Here is a 19,790-nt window from a genome sequence, read left to right on the forward strand (position 1 = left end):
ATATTGGGAAATACCTGTTATCAACCTTCAAAAGCAACTGTAGCTATAGCACCATCACGGTTGTCCTAGAAAACACCTTTCATTCTCATGCGAGAAGTACTCGTGAGAGTGAGTCAGGAAACCGTTTTAAAGAAAAACTCTCACATAATCTTAAAAGTAACGCCCTTTAAGAAAAAAAGAAAATCGGAATCGAAGAATCTTAAAATTCAAAAAGCACTTCTTCGCTGTATTAAGTCAGGGACCAAAACAATTATAAATATGCCTCTCTTATTGGAAAGTCCCCTGTTTAAAACCTTGACAACAACTGAAGTGAAGCGTAGTCGGCTGCTCTGCCTGGAGGCAGTCCTTCCGGAAAGCCATACGTTTCTTGTATCCGAGTGAGTTCTTGTGAGAATAAAAAGACTAGGCAGGACCCGCTCAGTTACGAGGTTATACATCTCCACGCACGCCCGAGACGCGGGGCCTGGAGCCGCGCCTCTTCACACTCTGCGCACGAATATGAATATTCAACGCCTCGTCCCAAGACGCGCGCCGGTGGGAGTACCCACAAGCCCCCGCGGCCCGGCGGGGCGGGGCCAGGCCGCCCGCGCTCCCTCGAGACCTTGGCGCCCGCCGGCGGGGGTGTCAGGGAAGCCCGCCAATCACCGCTTTGCAGGTCGGGAGCGTGGGGCTGTGGAAAGCGCAGGGAGGACCGCCTGGCAGAGGATGGACACAAGGCCTATGGCCTCAGCGCCGCCGGAAGAAAGCGGGAGGGTGGGAGGTCTAGAGGCAACTAGAGGAAGGCATTAGAAGAGAAGGCAGTCTCCCTTATCACCTCCTTGAAGGCAACGCAATAGCCTAGCGCCGCTTCGCGCCGCACAGCCTGACGGGAGCCTCAGCCTGCGGGCACGGGCTGCGCCCTCGGCGCGTCCCTGGCCACGCCCCTTCCCCCGCGGGGCACGTCGGGAGAGCCGAGTTTACCCCCTCCCCCTGGTCAACGGGCGAGCAGAAGAGGCATTTCCGGCGTCAAGACTGGTCTTTGCGGAAGGGGTGGGGTTTCCTCGATCCCGCCCCTCACGCCCGGGGGAGGCCGGGCCGAGAGTGACAGTCCTCGACCCACGCTAAGGCCCGCCCCTGCGCCGGAAGGAAGAAGAGTGGGGCGAGGGAGGTGTCGCACTGGCCGCGGGAGCAGGGTCACGTGACGCTGCTGCGGGCGGGGAGAAGGGGGCGGGGCCCCGGGCGAGTCCTCCCAGCTTTTCGGTCACGCGCGGCAGGAAGTGGTGCACGGGGAGGAGTATTCACGATGGGGACCACCCTGGACATTAAGATTAAAAGAGCGAACAAGGTTTATCACGCTGGGGTAAGTGGGGGAATGGGCGGGCCTGCAGGTTCTGTGGTCTCCTCGGGTCTGGCACACTTCGGAGTTTTCTTGGGCGGGTGCGTCCGGGTCAGGTGGGAGCAGCCAGGTGCATCCTCCGCCAGGTGCGTCCCCCACCAGGTGCGTCTTGCCTGCGCGGCTGGCTGCTCTGCAGCGGCGTCCGCCGGGGTTGCCGCCGCGGTTGGGGGGCGTGCAGGGCGCCTGGGCTGCAGCGCGCAACAGTCTGGCCCCTTGGACATCCAGCGTGGCCGGGGGCTTGAGCTGTGACTTAGCACTGCGGTCCGAGGAGCTCAACCACCAGACGCTCCGTTTCTCGCTTGTAAGAGGAATGCAAAGGTCTAGGGCCAGAAAGACAGATGTAACCTTGGAAGCAGAAATACACTCTGTAGGCGGTACAAAAGTTACTCGTTTCTCTGGTTTTGGGGACTGAAGGAATTGCATGTTAAAATGCAAATTAAAAAAAAATCTTAACGATGCCATGAACAAGTTTTGTGCCGTAGCCTCTTAATCTCCTCGGGTGCCAGTTTCCTTATTTGCCAAAGGAGAATGCAAGGTTTTTCTCCCTCTAACTAGGGCAATCTCAACCCTTACTGTAACTAAATCAAAATCCATCGCCCTGGGAATATACGCTGACCGGGGTTTCATACCTAGAGACCCCGGTGATTCTGGCCCCTGTGCCGCCGGGTTGAAATCGCAGCCAACTCTATGAGTATGTGGAATAAAATTGAGAGGAGTGGTTGGTCACGTGCATGCAGCGAGGATTCAAAAGGGATGCTTAAAGCCTTTGGGGGCAAGACCATTGAGGAAACTAAATGTTTACACAGATGCAAGACAGTTTGATTATCTCCAGATTATTAATTACAGAGGGAAAAAGCTACGTTTATAGTGCAAGAATCGGACAGTCCCTGTCCTAACCAAGACCTGCGGTGATACCACCTTACCACCACAGTTGACGCGCTCTGGCACAATAAAAGGATTTTGGTAGGGAGCACTGAAGGAAGATACGACTCAGCTATGTGGTGTTCCTGCCGAAAATGCCTAACTTTTCTTAGTTCATAGGGAAACAGGCATATTCACAATTGAGAAACATTCTGTGCGTTTATTGGCCTGGATTCTTCAGATATGTCAGTGTCATTAAAAGGTCAGGACATGTTTATTTTTTAAGATTCAAGAGATGACAGGGATGTAGCAACCAAATATGATACCTAATTTTTGATAAATTTGAATATGGGCTATATGTTAAATAAGAGCTTTAAATTCCCCCAGTCTGATGTTCATATTTTGGTTATGTGGGCGACTGCTCTAGATGCTGAAGTATTTAGGAGTAAAGTGTAATAATAACTAAATTTTAAATGACCTGGTCATAAATTGTGTGTGTGTGTGTGTGTGTGTGTGTGTGTGTGTGCGCACGCATGTGCATGTGGGGAGAAAGAAAGCAACAGCGCCAACATACTAACAGTTGCTGACTCGGCTTGAAAGCCTTATGGGTCTAATTTGATGTCTTAAAAAAAAAAGCTTTATTGCGATCTAATACCATAAAATTCACTCTTTTCAGGTGTATAATTCAGTGGGTTTAATATACTCAAGAGTTGTGCAACCATCACACCCGTCTAATCTTAGAACATTTTTATCACCCCCTCCCCAAGAAACACTGCACCCAGAATCCTTCCTTCCTCATTCCCTCTCCCTCTTAGACCCAGGCAATCACAGACCTGTTTTCTGTCTCAGTGAATTTGCCTGATTAGGACATGGTCGTGTATATAGGATTGTACAATCTGTGGTCTTTTGTGACTGACTTCTTTCACTTATGCGTGAATTCTGAACACATTATGCTGCTGTAGCTGATATCAGTTCCTCATTTGTTTCCATGGCTCAGTGGTATTCTGTTGTGTGGATACGTCACATTTTATTTATCCATTCATCTGTTGATGGACATTTGGGTTCTCAGTTTTTGACTATTATGATTAATGCTCCTTTGAACAGCATTAATCTAATACAGGTTTTTGTGTGAACATATTTTCCATTTCTCTTGGATATATACCTTGGAGTGGATTTGCTGGGTAATATGCTAAACACTGTCAGACTTTATTTTGGGGGGCTCCAAAATCACTGCAGATGGTGACTGCAGCCATGAAATTAAAAGATGCTTACTCCTTGGAAGAAAAGTTATGACCAACCTAGATAGCATATTGAAAAGCAGAGACATTACTTTGCCAACAAAGGTCTATCTGTCAAGGCTATGGTTTTTCCATTAGTCATGTATGGATGCGAGAGTTGGACTGTGAAGAAGGCTGAATGCTGAAGAATTGATGCTTTTGAACTGTGGTGTTGGAGAAGACTCTTGCGAATCCCTTGAACTGCAAGGAGATCCAACCAGTCCATTCTAGAGGAGATCAGCCTTGGGTGTTCTTTGGAGGGAATGATGCTGAAGCTGAAACTCCAGTACTTTGGCCACCTCATGAGAAGAGTTGACTGATTGGAAAAGACTCTGATGCTGGGAGGGATTGGGGACAGGAGGAGAAGGGGATGACAGAGGATGAGATGGCTGGATGGCGTCACTGACTCAATGGACATGAGTCTGGGTGGACTCCAGGAGTTGGTGATAGACAGGGAGGCCTGGTGTGCTGCGATTCATGGGGTCACAAAGAGTAGGACACGACTGAGCGACTGAGCAACTGAACTGAACTGAACTGAATGCTAACTTTGGCTCAGTGGTAAAGAACCCACCCATCAGTGCAAGAGATGTGGGTTCAGTCCCTGGGTCAGGAAGATCGATGGGGAAGGAAATGACAACGCACTCCAATCTTCTTGCCTGGAAAATCTCATGGACAGGGGAGCCTGGTGGGCTACAAGTTCATGGGGTCCCAAAGGGTTGGGCGTGACTTAGTGACTCAACAACGCTAACTTTATATTAGGTATTTAAGGGCCTTCCAAACAGTTTTCTGAAGCACCTGCATAGTTTTACGTTCTTACCGTTAGTGTGTGAGGGTTTCAGTTTTCTCGGTACTTTGTATTTTCTTAACTTTTCTGTATCTTGGAAAATACCAAAAGTAAGAATTGGGAAGACTTCCCTGGTGGTCCAGCTGTTAAGACTTTGTGCTTCCACTGCAGGAGTCAAAGATTCAATCCCTGGTCAGGGAACTAAGATCCCGCATACTGTACAGTGCAGTCAAAAGGTAAAAAAATAAATGAATTTAAAAAGGGGGGGGTAGGGACAGGCAATATGTACATTTAGTTTTAGTACTTATTATTTTCCTTCAAAAGATGACACATTTTATTCCGAGATGTTACAGCAGCTGGGATGTTTTCTGTGTTTTAAAGTATGGTAGAAGTAGTAAAAGTTCCGTTCAGTCGCTCAGTCGTGTCCGACTCTCTTCGACCCCATGGGCTGCAGCACGCCAGGCCTCCCTGTCCATCACCAGCTCCCGGAGTTCACTCAGACTCATGTCCATGGTGTCGGTGATGCCGTCCAGCCATCTCTTCCTCTGTCGTCCCCTTCTCCCGCCTTCAGTCTTGGCATCAGGGTCTTTTCCAAGGAGTCAGTTCTTCGTATCAGGTGGCCAAAGTACTGGAGTTTCAGCTTCAGGATCGGTCCTTCCTATAGATGGTGTATGCATTACTAATAGCAGATGTCAAAAACCAAGAGATGCTGTGAAACGGAAATTCCTCAGAATGTGGGCTCCTGAGTCTGTTTCTGTGCTTTTCAGGCTCTTAGTTATTATGGAAACGTGTGAGAATGATTTTGGTTCTGTGGACACTGAGAGCCTAAGTTATACTGGGGTTTTGAAATTGTCATTTAGGTGGTTTTCCTCGAAAAGGATGCTCATTCAAGATGGTAGTGCTTGTTCCCCTGCCCCCCTTCCCCCCACAAATCACAATTGAATCATTTTTTAAAAATATATATATAAACACAGGATTTTACAGAAGGCTGGGAAGTGAAAAGTCGGGTTCCTCCTCTTTCCGACCCTTTTTCTGTCCTTGGAGGGATCCGTTGACTCTGTGTGTGTTCTTGTGCCGGACATTTTCTGTGAGCAGTAGTGGCACGTGTACGCAGACTCGCACGCAGATGCAAAACTTAACCTTTTTGCTGAACCGTGTAGCCTGGCTGTGCACGCCTTTCCATATCATCACATCGTCACTAGTTCATTCTTTTTAGACTGTTAAAGCAGATTTATTCAACCCGTGTCTGTGGATCTCCTGATAGAGGTAAACATACCCTCACTTGTGCTCCAGGGGTGCGTCTCTGTGTAAGGGAGGGAGGTGTAGTTGTTTGTGGGTGGTGGGGGGCAGGGCCCTTCTGGAGCTTCATTGAGAAGGTGAGGCTCCAACCTAGTGTTGAAAGCTAAGTGCTGGGCCAGGGTCTCCCTCCACCCCCCCCACCCCCTCAGCTCTATTTGTTTCCAGAAGAAGAAACAGACAATAGAAGCAAAGAGAGCAGGACCTGGGAGACACTGGCAAAGCCGTCCAAGTCCACAAACTGGCTTCTCTTAGTCTTATTTCCCTACCTCTCATAGCTGCTCCCCCTCATCTCATTTCCCCGCCTCTCATAGCTGCTCCCCTCATCTCACTTGTCAGTGACTTTTTAAAGAGACTGTGCTACCTTGTCTTTCCGGAATATTTTTCTTTTCCTTGGGTTTATTCCCCTCTTCTCATGTTTATTGTTTGTTTGTTCATTTTCATATTTTAACTTCATACATTGGCTGTTTGGCTTACTACATTGTAGCCCCTTTAAAAAAAGAAGGCTTTTCCTTCCTAAGTGCAACTTCTCCAGGTCTTAATTCTCATCTGGAGGATGAGTCTGAGCCTGCTCAGAGACTTTGTCGTGAGAATTAAATGAGATAATGTTTGAAGATATTTACTATAGCTTCAGACCCAAGTGAAGTGAAAGTGGCTCAGTCGTGTCCGACTCTTTGCGACCCCATAGACTGTAGAGTCCATGGAATTCTCCAGACCAGGATACTGAAGTGGGTAGCCTTTCCCTTCTCCAGGGGATCTTCCCAGCCCAGGAATTGAACCCAAGCCTCCTGCATTGCAGACGGATTCTTTACCAGCTGAGCTGTGAGGGAGGGGTCAAATGGTAGGTGGTGGTAGCGCCCTGCTTTTCCATGACTTCAGAGTCACTGATGTCAATCACGTTGTTCATGCACCTCACACATGGCATGGTGCGCGCTTGTCAGACACGGCAGTGACTGGTGGATGCGTCCCCGCTGCAGACTGGCTGTGACTTTGGCATCCCTGTGTACTTCTTCGCTCAGTGACGTAGGTGTGTTCTTGAACCAAAAGTTTGACTCAAATGCATTGTACATTACACTGTATTGGTTCAAAGAACCCTGCAGTAAATATTTTTGTAATGTAAATATGGTTTGTTTGTTTTTATAAATTCAAAATGTTTTACATTCTGAAATCCTGGCCCACATACTCATGAAAATGACACTGTTTAATATTATGGTTGTGAAAAACATCAGTGGGAGGTTTACTGCCCAGCGTAGCCAGGTTGCAGTGATGAGGAATTTGTGCACAGTGGGCTGATTACTGTTACTACAAGAACATCTAGGTTTGCATTGTGTCTTACTGGCTTTCATGTAATTTCTTGTTAAAAAAAAAAAGATTAAAGAGGAAAAATCCTTATTATGCCAGTTCATTATTTTGAAGAAAAATTGCAAAGCTAGGATGTTGTGGAAAAAGCCTCAGTATTCTGCTGGATTCTTGATACATTAATGGTCAGTTTTAGTGAATGCTGGTGCAGATCCCTGGGGTAGGACTTTGACCTAGGAGGAATCTCGGATAATTTTGTGGGAGGTGTGAACCTTTTAAGGAACACAGTTATCCAAACCTTAAGTGAGTCTTTTTTCTCACTAATTATCTAATACTCCTGAAAAGGCTTGTCTTCTCAATCATATCCCAGCACTTACATGATGCATGAGAAGTATTTTCAGTTACCCAAGGCTGTTTGAACCCTGGGACATGGTGAGAGTGTTCATTAGTGGCCTGTTTGGTGTTTGTTGCAGCAAATTCTGTCCTGGCGGGAGGATTACTGATCAAGTTCCCTAACTTCAGATTATGTTACAAAGCTCTGGAACAGTGTGGTACTGGCTCCAAAACAGAAATACAAATGAATGGACAGGATAGAACACCCAGAAATAAACCCACGCACATATGGTTAATTAATCTATGACAAAGAAAGCAAGAATATTCAATGTAGAAAACACAGTCTCCTTGATAAGTGGTGCTGGGAAAACTGGACTGCTACATGTAAAAGAATGAAATTAGAACATTCTCTAATACGATACACAGAAATAAACTTGAAATGGATTAAATACGTCAATGTTAGACTGGATACTATAAAACTAGAGGAAAACGTAGGCAGAACACTTCTTGACATACATCTCTACAATATGTTTTTGGATCTATCTCCTAGAGTAATGGAAATAAAAACAAAAACAAATGGGACCTAATTAAACTTATAAGCTTTTTGCACAGCAAAGAAAACCATTTACAAAAAAAAAAATAGAGAATGGGAGAAAATATTTGCAAATGATGTGAATAACAAGAGATTCATCTCCAAAATATACAAAAGTCTCATAGAGCTCAGTATCAAAAAACAACCCATCCAGAAAATGAGCAGAAGATCTAAATAGACATTTCTCCAAAGAAGACTTACAGAGGGTAAAAAGGTACGTGAAAAGATGGTCAGCATTGCCAGTTATTAGAAAAATGTGAATCAAAACTGCAATGAGATTCCATCTCACACCAATTGGAATGGCCGTCCTCAAAAAGTCTACAAGTAGCACACCAGGAGAAGGTATGGAGAGAAGGGAGCCCTCCTACTCCATGGGTGGGAATGTAAACTGGTACAGCCACGGTGGAGAACAGCATGGAGGGTCCTCAAAAACTAAAGATAAGAGCGATTCTGTGATCGAGCAGTCCCGCTCCTGACCGTATGTCCAGAGAAAACCATACTTTGAAAAGATGCATGCCCTCTCAATGGGGCATGCATTATTCTCAATAACTAAGACACGGAAGCCACCTAAATGTCCATCAACGGTGGTAGATATATAACTATGGAATACTACTCAGGCATAAAAAAGTGAAAGAATGCCATTTGCATAACATCAGTTCAGTTCAGTTGCTCGGTCATGTCCGACTATTTGCCACCCCATGGATTGCAGCACGCCAGGCCTCCCTGTCCATCACCAACTCCCGGAGTTTACTCAAACTCATGCCCATTGAGTTTGTGATGTCATCCAACTGTCTCATTCTCTGTCTTCCCCTTCTCCCGCCTTCAATCTTTCCCAGCATCAGGGTCTTTTCCAGTGAGTTGGTTCTTCGAATCAGGGGACCATAGTATTGGCGTTTCAGCTTCAGCATCAGTCTTTCCCAAAAATATTCAGGACTGATTTCCTTGAGGATTGATGGGTTTGATCTCCTTGCAATCCAAGGGATTCTCAAGAATCTTCTCCAGCACCACAGTTCCAAAGCATCAATTCTTCGGCGCTCAGCTTTGTTTATAGTCTAGCTCTCACATCCATACATGACCACTGGAAAAACCATAGCCTTGACTAGACGGACCTTTGTTGGCAAAGTAATGTCTTGCTGCTTTTTAATATGCTGTCTAGGTTGGTCATAACTTTTCTTCCAAGGAGAAAGCGTCTTTTAATTTCATGGCTGCAGTCACCATCTGCAGTGATTTTGGAGGCCCCCCCCCCAAAATAAGAGTAACATGGATGGACCTAAAAACTATCATCTGAGTGAAGTCAGACAGAGACAAATATCGTGTGATACCACTTATGTGTGGAATCTGGAAAAATGATGCAAATGAACTTATTTACAAAGCAGACTCAGAAAACAAACTTATGGCTGTTAAAGTTTATGCAGAGGGATAAATTAGGAGTTTGGGATGAAAATATAAATAAAATAGATATTAATAACTACCAAAGACCTACTGTATAGTGCAGGTAACTATACTCAGTTAACTTGTAATAACCTATAATGGAAGAGAATGTAAGAAAAGAATATATATGTATAGCTGAATCACTTTATACCTGAAACTAACACAACATTGTAAATCACTATATTTCAATAAAAAGTTTTTTTAAAATATTGTCTTTTTTTTTTGTTTGTTTATATGGAACAGACAGTCTGCTCTTCATTCATATGCTGGAGAAAATTCAGGCTCAGAGAAATGGTGCTTTTCTCAAAGTGATGGAAATTATATCTTACCCTTCATCCCACAAACTACAGTGAATGTTTCCTCATAAACAGTTCAAGATAATGAGCATTGTTTAGGATAAAGAGTTCACTCGCCTCCTTCCAGTTCTAAGCAATGAGACTTTTATTAAATGAAATCTTACCAAATTAGCTTTCTAATACATCAGTTTTAATAAATCTGCTGCTGCTGCTTCAGTCGCGTCCAACTCTGCGTCCCCATAGATGGCAGCCCACCAGGCTCCTCCATCCCTGGGATTCTCCAGGCAAGAACACTGGAGTGGGGTTAATAAATCTAATATCCATTAAAATAGTTCCTTTTATAAGCAGATAATAGCAGAGGTTTTGCATTTGAAGTGACCCTCCCACCCTGCCCTCCCTAACACTTCCTCAGTTCCCAAAGTGGCTGCTGAAGCATCAGCACACAGCAGGGGCCCACTGGTTCACAGTTTGAAAAGTGCTAGTTGTAGTATGTAATGACCAGCCAAAGCCAATGAGGTTGAAGTTTCTTAATATCAACCCATTTTATTTTGTTTCGTGCCAAAACCTGTAGGGCCTGTTAACTTTTTTAATGCAGTACAGTGCAGCCAGGCTTAAAATGTTTTGCTTTTATTTACTGGAGGATTAAAGTAAAAAAAAAAAAAAACAAGGTCACCCCCTACACCATACAGATTTTCAGCCCACGATCCGTGATTACCAAGGTTAACTGTGGACTGACCATCCGCGGTTAATCACCTGCCAGTTTCCCTCTTGAATCCTGCTTACCTGAGGTTCTTGGGCCAGGAGAGCCAGCAGAAGCTGGTGGGCTCTGTCCACCTCACTCTTCTCCCGGGTGTTTAAAGGTACCCAGGGAAGGGCAGTAGGAGGTTGTTGGTAGCCTTTAACTCTTGTTGGGACCCTGTACCTGATTTATCTCCTCTGACTGATGCTCAGAAGGGATTTCTGAGCTCAGAAAGGGCTCTCCCCTGAGGAACCGGGAGGGTTACACCAGCTGTCCTCCCAGCTGCCGGGCAGGTTCTTTTGGTGACCTTGGTGTCCGTGCTTTCTGGTGATGCCTGGGCTCTGTTCATCCTCACTACCCTGTCCGCGGTGGTGTTCTTACCCATGCTCACGGTTTCACTGTCAGACTGCAGCCACATGAAGGATACAGATGGTAAAGAATCTGCCTGCTAGGCGGGAGACTCGAGTTCGATCCCTGGGTCAGGAAGATCCCGTGGAGGAGGAAATGGCAGCCACTCCAATATTCTCGCCTGGAGAATCCCATGGACAGAGGAGCCTCGTGGGCTACCGTTCATGGGGTCACAGTCAGACGTGACTGAGAGACTAACAGTTCCACAGCAGGCACGACATCTGCCAAAACCTGGCCTGCCTTTTGTTTCACAAGAAGAGATCGTTTAAGACTGTTAACTCTAAAATGCAAACATCCCCTTTTGGAAAGGAGTAGAAATCCCATCAGTGGAAAAGTAAGGGGTGAATGGACAGAAATGCCTTCCTTCAATAATAATCGGGTTGGGGAGAGGGGAACAACCTTCTTAAAATGAAAAAAGTTTTTTTGTTTCGTAAATTTCAAAAGAAATTGTTTTATACGTTAAAAGGATTGTTTTAACTTGCTGAGAACAAGTAACAGGGACTATCAGATGGGAAGTGTTCTGTGCCCCCCTCCACTGCTCCACGCGCAGTTCCCGGGACTGACGCTCCGCGCTCTCAGCCTCCTCCACGGGATGCACGGTGGTGCTGGGAGCTGCGGGGCCCTTGGTGGGGCGGGGGCGGGGGCGACCCCTCCTCTCCTGGGCACCGGGCACCCCTTTGCACTCAACAGCCCTTGGGCCGTGGGCGCACCCCTCCGCCGCTGGCCCTGGAGCCTGCCTGCCGCGTGGGTTTGGATGACGCACTATCCTCACTCATGCATGCGTTTCCCTCCGACTGCGGTTCAGTTTGGTGGCTGCTGTTCATTCCCTAAGTGAGCGCTGGCTACTCAGAGCCTTTCCTTTGGCCAGCTGCCTGTATTCCACAATCATTACTTTGCCCTGTAATCAGGCCATCTCTGAGACGCCTCTGTGGTCAGAGTTCTGAACCTCTTGGGTTGTATAATCTGGAGTCTTTAGATTCACTTAGGTGAGTAGTTTCAAACGAACTGTCAACGGTGTAAAGTTTCTCTGAGTTTTTATGTTATGGACATCTGAAAGCCAGTCATCTCTATTAACTCGTACTTTTGTGAGTATGTGGTGACCCCTGAAACCACAGTGCACGCCATGATTCGATTTTAATATTCCTGTGCTTAGGACCTCGTATTTACTTAACTGATTTTTCCTTTTTTTAACTGGTATTGGCAATCTCATTTTGCCCCATTCTTCTAAACTTTTATTCAGGGACTCAGGTTTCTTTTCCAGATTTTCAAGAAAATTTCACAACTAGAAATTTCAGAGATGGCTTCATCTCTGTGCCTAAGTATTGAGACCTGTATTTACACCCTACTGAGCGACTGAACTGAACTGAACTGAACTAAGAAGAAGCCTGCTTACAACATCCTTATTACAACAGCATCAGAATGCAGTACTAAAATATAAGACCCCTGAAAAAAGCAGAGACATTTCCTTATCAACAAAGGTCCATCTCATCAAGGCTATGGTTTTTCCAGCAGTCATGTATGGATGTGAGAGTTGGACTGTGAAGAAAGCTGAGCGCCAAAGAATTGATGCTTTTGAACTGTGGTGTTGGAGAAGACTCTTGAGAGTCCCTTGGACTGCAAGGAGATCCAACCAAGTCCATCCTAAAGGAGATCAGTCCTGGGTGTTCACTGGAAGGACTGATGTTGAAGCTGAAACTGCAATACTTGGGCTACCTGATGTGAAGAACTGACTCATTTGTAAAGACCCTGATGCTAGGAAAGATTGACGGCAGGAAGAGAAGGGGAGACAGAGGATGAGATGGTTGCATGGCATCACCAACTCAATGGACATGAGTCCGAGTGAACTCCAGGAGTTGGTGATGGACAGGGAGGCCTGGCGTGCTGCGGTCCATGGGGTCACAAAGAGTTGGAGACGACTGAGCAACTGAACTGAACTGAAAACAGGGGCTTTGCCTTATTTTTGCCTGTGCTGGGTGTGTGTTGCTGTGCGTGGGCTTTCTCTAGCGGCAGCAAGGGGCACCACGTTTCATTGAGGTGCACAGGCTTCTCATTGCGGTGGCTTCTGTTGCTGCCCAGTGCCGGCTCTAGAGTGCGGGATTCAGGTAGCTGTGGCAGTCAGGCTTAGTTTCTCTGGTGCATCTGGGGTCTTCCTCAACCAGAGATCGAACCTGTTTCCATGAGTTCCAAAAGGAATGTCTGTGCCCTCCACTGTCCATCAAGGTCCTCTTCTATGGGACAACTAAAACCTCTTGATGTCTAGTGATTTCTGTCAAAGATATTTTAGGCATATCAAGTAAATACATATTAAGGTTCTTTTTCTACCCCCTTTTCACAGTGGTGCAATATGAAAGTGAAAGTTTCTCAGTCATGTCCAACTCCTTGTGACTGCATGGACTCATGGAATTCTCCAGGCCACAATACTGGATTAGGTAGCATTTCCCTACTCCAGGGGATCTTCCCAACCCAGGAATCGAACCCAGGTCTCCCACATTACAGGTGGATTCTTAACCAGCTTAGCCACAGGTCAGTCACTCAGTCGTGTCCGACTCTTTGCAACCCCGTGGACTACAGCACACCAGGCTTCCCTGTCCATCACCAACTCCAGGAACTTGCTCAAACTCATGTCCATCAAGTTGGTGATGCAATTCAAGCATCTTATCCTCTGTCATCCCCTTCTCCTCCCGCCTTCAATCTTTCTCAGCATCAGGATCTTTTCCAATGAGTCAGCTCTTTGCATCAGGTGGCCAAAGTATTGGAGTTTCAGCTTCAGCATCAGTCCTTCTAATGAAAGTCCTTCCAATGAATATTCAGGACTGATCTACTTTAGGATGGATTGGTTGGATCTCCTTGCAGTCCAAGGGACTCTCAAGAGTCTTCTCCAACACCACAGTTCCAAAGCATCAATTCTTCGGCGCTCAGCTTTCTTCACAGTCCAACTCTCACATCCACACATGACTACTGGAAAAACCATAGCTTTGACTAGATGGACCTTTGTTGGCAAAGTAATGTCTCTGCTTTTTAATATGTTGTCTAGGTTGGTCACAGCTTTTCTTCCAAGGAGCAAGCGTCTTCATTTCATGGCTGCAGTCACTATCTGCAGTGATTTGGAGCTTAGCCACAAGGGAAGCCCCAAAACCATGACCTATGACCTTTCTCTTAATTTAAAGAGACAGGTTGTCTGGTAGGCACAAAGTGCCTTTTTGGAAGTGGTGGTGCTGGTGGTGGTTTAGTCACTCAGTCATGTCTGATTCCTTGTGACCCCACGGATTGTAGCCCACCAGGCTCCTGTCCATGGGATTCTCTAGGCGAGAATACTGAATGGGTTGCCATTTCCTTCTCCAGGAGATCTTCCCAACCCAGGAATTGAACCTGTGGTGCAATATGTAACCTTCAAAAAAAGAACATACACGTACTAATGTGAATGATCTCCCGACATATTAAGGGGGAAAAAAAAACCCCACAACCCACTGTTTTCCTGTTGTTGGAATTTAGGTTTACATTCTTTTTATTACATTGCAGTGAGTAATTCAGTCGTTTCAGTGTGCAAATGTATCTGAAGAAAGCTCCTGGAAGTGGAATTGCTGCGCCCGGTGTTTATAACATGTTTCCGGTGTTGCCTAGTGGCTGGTCTGGCAGATTCTCAGCTCCTCCCTCCCTGTTGTACCCTTCCCCACCACGGTATGGCCACATTTTTTATCTTTGCTAATCTGATAGGGGGAAAATGGTGCTTAGGATAGCTTTGATGATCGTTTCTCAAAATGTTACTTTTGAAATTGAGAATTTTTTCATGGGCTTACGAGCAATTGCATTTCTTATGAACTGTAGTCATAATATTTAGAATGGAATACTTTTCTGGGAGGTTACGCAGTTTATTTTGTATTATATGATGTTGTGTATTTGTTTTGGCTGTGCTGGGCCTTCCTTGCCGCTCGGGCTGCCCTCTAGTTGCGGTGCCTGGGCTTCTCATTGCAGTGGCTTCTCCGGTGGGGCGTGGCCTCTCGGGCGCTCCGGCTTTGGTGGTTGCAGCGTGTGAACTCAGTTGTATCATCTCCTGGGCTCCAGAGCGCATGCTCAATAGTTGTGGCGTTTGGGCTTCGTTCCTTTGCAGCGTGTGGGATCTTCCCAGGCCAGAGATCGAACCTGTGTCTCCTGCATTGGCTGGCGGTTTCTTTCTTTGCCACTGAGCCACCAGGGAAGCCCAAGGTGGTTTGTTTTTTTATTTCTTAAAATATTAGAGAAATTAGCTTTTTGCCTATTAAGTTGCATTTTTTCCCTAGTTTATAGAAGCAGTGTTGCTCGTAATCACTTTGATGTAATAAACTATTTTTGGTTTGGCAGTCATATTTGTTATTCAGAGTTTTGAATCATTCTTAGAAAGGCGTGTCCCACTTTGATGTGATAAAAGTCATTCTCTGGTTTCTTCTAAAGTTTTGGTTATTCAGGTGTTTGTATTTAGAACTTCTTGCCTACAAAGGTTTTCAGTATGAATCCAACTTAACTTTTTTCTTTTTTTTTTTGCCAGCTTTCTGGCCGCTTTTTATCCCAGATCTCTGGCTAGTTTTCCAGTATTATTTAGTGAATAAATCCCTCTGGATTTAAAGTGTTTCCTTTATCATCTATTAAATTCCTCTGTAATCTGGGTCTGTTTCTGGGGTTTCCCTCTTGTCCCATTGATCTTTCAGCCCACATACACCCTGCCTCACACTTTGTAAGTTATTTTGGTGTTACAGTATCTCATAGGGCTAGTCTCCCTCTTTCCTCCTCATTTTAGAACCTATTTATTATTCCAGATGATTTAAAAATCAGCTTTCTAATCTATCTTACCCTTCCACACCATGCCCTTCTAAAAAAAGGAAAAAAAAATTCTGATGTTGTTTTCTTTGGATTATGTTACCTTTATAGATTGAAAGTAGACACATTAAGAGTTATAAAACTTCAAAAACAAGGTATGGCTTTCCATGTATTTCTTTTGTGCTCTTCAACTATGTTTGAAGTTTTCATCTTATCAGGGTTTTATTCATTTCCTGTTAAATTGATTTATATATTTTAACTTTTGTTGCCTTAAAAAAAATAATTTTATTTATGTATTTATTTTGGCCACACTGGGTCTTTGTTTCTTCCGGCTTCTCTCTAGTTGCAGTGAGCAGGGGGCTACTCTGTAGTTGCAGTGTGAAGGCTTGTCATTGGGGTGTTGTCCCCTGTTGCAGAGTATAGGCTCTAGACCAGTGGGCTTGAGTAATTGTGGCTCGAGGACACAGTAGTTGCAGCTCCCAGGCTCTAGAGCACAGGTTTAATAGTTGTGGCACACAGGCTTGGCTGTTCTGCCTCATATGGGATCTTCCTGGACCAGGAATTGAACCCATGAACTGTGGTACTGGAGAAGACTCTTGAGAGTCCCTTGGACTGCAAGGAGATCCAACCCGTCCATCCTAAAGGAGATCAATCCTAGGTGTTCATTGGAAGGACTGATACTGAAGCTGAAACTCCAATACTTTGGCCATCTGATGCAAAGAACTAACTCATTGGAAAAGACCCTGATGCTGGGAAAGATTGAGGGCAGGGGGAAAAGGGTACAACAGAGGATGAGATGGTTGGATGGCATCACCGAATCAATGGACATGGGTTTGGGTAAATTCCGTGAGCTGGTGATGGACAGGGAGGCCTGGCGTGCTGCAGTTCATGGGGTTGCCAAGAGTCAGACACGACTGAGTGACTGAACTGAACTGAACTGATTGGCAGGCAGATTCTTTACCACTGAGCCACCAGGAAAGCCCTTTTTTTTTTTTTTTTTTTGCTTTTAAAAAAAGTATTTTTTTCCAACATGTTTTCTCATTGATTGTTGTGCACGTGTTGCCTTCTTGATTTCTGTATATTAATTTTCTACCCCACCATCTTCCTTCCTAAAATTCTCTTCATGTTGATCACTTCAATTCAGTTGCTCGTTCGTGTCCGTTTCTTTGCAACCCTGTGGACTGCAGCAACTCCAGGCCTCCCTGTCCATCACCAACTCCCGGAGTGTACTCAAAGTCATGTCCATTGAGTTGGTGATGCCATCCAACCGTCTCATCCCCTGTCGTCCCCTTCTGCCTTCAGTCTTACTCAGCATCAGGGTTTTTTCCATTGAGTCAGTTCTTTGCATCAGGTGGCCAACGTATTGGAGTTTCAGCTTCAGCATCAGTCCTTCCAATGAATATTCAGGACAGATTTCCTTAGAAAATCAGAACTGGTTGGATCTCCTTGCACTCCAAGGGACTTTCAAGAGTCTTCTCCAACACCACAGTTCAAAAGGATCAAGTCTTCAGCACTGAGCTTTCTTTATAGTCCATCTCTCACATCCATACATGACTACTGGAGAAACCATAGCTTTGACTAGACAGACCTTTGTTGGAAAAGTATGTCTCTGCTTTTTAATATGCTGTCTAGGTTGGTCATAACTTTCCTTCCAAGGAGTAAGCGTCTTTTAATTTCATGGCTGCAGTCACCATCTGCAGTGATTTTGGAGCCCCCCAAAATAAAGTCTGTCACTGTTTCCATTGTTTCCCCATCTATTTCCCATGAAGTGATGGGACCAGATGCCATGATCTTCATTTTCTGAATGTTGAGCTTTAAGCCAACTTTTTCACTCTCCTCTTTCACTTTCATCAAGAGGCTCTTTTAGTCCTTCTTCATTTTCTGCCATAAGGGTGGTGTCATCTGCATATCTCAAGTTATTGATATTTCTCCCAGCAATCTTGATTCCGTTTGTGTTTCTTCCAGCCCAGCGTTTCTCATGATGTACTCTGCATATAAGTTAAATAAGCAGAGTGATAATATACAGCTTTGACATACTCCTTTCCCAATTTGGAACCAGTCTGTTGTTCCATGTCCAGTTCAAACTTGCTTCTTAACGTGCATACAGATTTCTCAGGAGGCAGGTCAGGTGTGTATAGATTTTGTCTTACTTTGGTGGTGTTGTATTTGCTTAACTTTTTTAAACAGAAATTCTTTTTCTGTGTTTTGGAGTAGTTTAATATTGGTTTTTTCTGTACTTAAACATTTGGGAATGATCTGTGAAGCTCTCTAGGCCTGGTGCTTTGTGGGTGTGGGGGACTCGTATGTAACTTTTTCTAATTTTTCTAACTTGTTTGTTTAGCTTTCCCATCTCCTTTGGAGTTAGTTTGGATAAATTATATTTTCCTAGAAAAATAAATCACTTTATTGACTTTTCAAATTTACTTATATGCAGTTGAACAATGTGTTCTTTTATTATTATTTTAATTACTACTGTGTCTTTGATATTTGCTATTTCTTGATTAGTTATTTGCTTTGCTATTTTTTCCCCTGAAGAAAGACCTATAAGACCTATTGGCCTCATTTACAGGCTAATTTGTTCAGTTTTTGTGACTCTACCATGGGCTTCCCTGGTGACTCAGACAGTAAAGAATCTGCCTGCAGTGCAGGAGCCCCGGGTTCAGTCCCTGGGTCAGGAAGATCCCCTAGAGAAGGGCATGGCTACCCACTCCAGGATTCTGGCCTGGAGAATCCCTTGGACGGAGGGATCTGGTGGGCTACGGTCTATGGGGTCGCAAAGAGTCGGATACAACTAAGCAACTGACACACACACATTTTCTTAATTTGTATTCTCTCTACTGTCATTTCTTAGTTGAAATTAAAGAATGACAAGAGAGTGATAAAATTTATAGTCTGTTTATTTCCCAGGTATTTCACTGCTTTTTCCTTCTTCTGCCACAGGGATTAAGGAAGGAAACCGTTCTATTGATATTGTACTTATACTGTGGCATTCAGTAGTCAGCTCAGATTCTGTTCCCATGAGATTAGCTGAAAATGTTACAATTAAATAGAAGCGGAACCAAGTGCTAATGTGTTGTTTAATTGATAAAGTTTGTGAAATTGTTTTGTCCGATTACAATTCTGGGACACACTATATTTTTAAGTATATTTAAAAAAATCTACTAGTGGATTTAAATGATGAAAAATTAGGTTTTTATTTCATTCTATTGTACAAAAGTTAATAGAACTAATTTTAATTTAAAATTAAAAAGTTAAATTAGTATTTCAGAAGAGTTTTCATGCAAATTTGCCTATGAGCTTCTTAACGTTAAGAACAAAATGCGTTCTACCTCTTGAATTCTGCTTAAAATGGAGCTGATACTGTTTGTTTTAATTTAGACTTCAGGGCTTTGGGGTGGGGAGTAGTAAACAAAACCAAGATACTTAGAATATTTAAGAGACATAGAGGGCTTCCCTGTGGCTCATCTAGTAAAGAATCCGCCTGCAATGGAGGAGACCTAGGTTCAGTCGCTGGGTTGGGAAGATCCCCTGGAGAAGGGAACAGCTACTCGTTCAAGTATTCTGGCCTGGAAAATTCTATGGACTGTATAGCCCATGAGGTTGCAAAGAGTTAGACATGACTGAGTAACTTTCACTTCACTTCAAGATACATAGAATATCCCTTGCTCCCCTAATTGCACAGAATGTGAAAACTCAGTGAATGTTTTTTCACCCAATGACTACAGGAAGTAAAAGGTAAACAGATTTAAATGCCAGTAGAACAGATTTTTTTTTAATACTTTGATCTGTGGGACCATTTTTAACTTTTGCTTTTTTTTTTTTCTTTTTCTGCCATCATATCACCATGTGACAGCTATCACGCACCGAATCTGAAGGTCATTTCAGAAAGGTGTCATTTTGTATTTGCTCTGGATTCTCTTCGGTTCAGTTCAGTTCGGTCGCTCAGTCGTGTCCGACTCTTGGCGACCCCATGGACTGCAGCACGCCAGGCTGATGGACAGGGAGTCCATCACCAACTCCCGGAGACTACCCAAACTCGTATCCATTGAGTTGGTGATGCCATCCAACCATCTCATCCTCTGTTGTCCCCTTCTCCTGCCTTCAATCTTTCCCAGTGTCAGGGTCTTTTCCAATGAGTTAATTCTTCACATCAGGTGGCCAGAGTATTGGAGCTTCAGCTTCAGTCCTTCTGATGACTATTCAGGACTGATCTCCTTTAGGAGGGACTGGTTGGATCTCCTTGCAGTCCAAGGGACTCTCCAGAGTCTTCTCCAGCACCACAGTCCTCAGCTCCCTGCTGCACACAAA

At 44.6% G+C, this 19,790-nt stretch overlaps 1 protein-coding gene across 2 annotated transcripts in view; it reads left to right on the forward strand.

Annotated features, from left to right (window-relative positions):
• The first annotated feature begins 616 nt into the window (after nt 1-616).
• Nucleotides 617-19,790, forward strand: part of VPS26C (VPS26 endosomal protein sorting factor C) — a 34,978-nt gene continuing 15,804 nt past the window's right edge. The window contains exon 1 of one of the 2 annotated variants that reach the window (XM_040264061.1): nt 617-1,099. Coding sequence is in view for 1 of the 2 variants with exons in the window: in XM_040264050.1 (XP_040119984.1) it covers nt 1,283-1,339 (57 nt within the window). In the remaining variant the exon portion in view is untranslated. Of the gene's footprint in view, nt 1,100-1,210; nt 1,340-19,790 lie in introns of those variants that run through there. The other variant, XM_040264050.1, reaches the window with a different exon arrangement.

Source organism: Oryx dammah, unplaced genomic scaffold (assembly GCF_014754425.2).
Source record: "Oryx dammah isolate SB20612 unplaced genomic scaffold, SCBI_Odam_1.1 HiC_scaffold_2, whole genome shotgun sequence".
Classification (NCBI taxonomy): Eukaryota; Metazoa; Chordata; class Mammalia; order Artiodactyla; family Bovidae; genus Oryx; species Oryx dammah.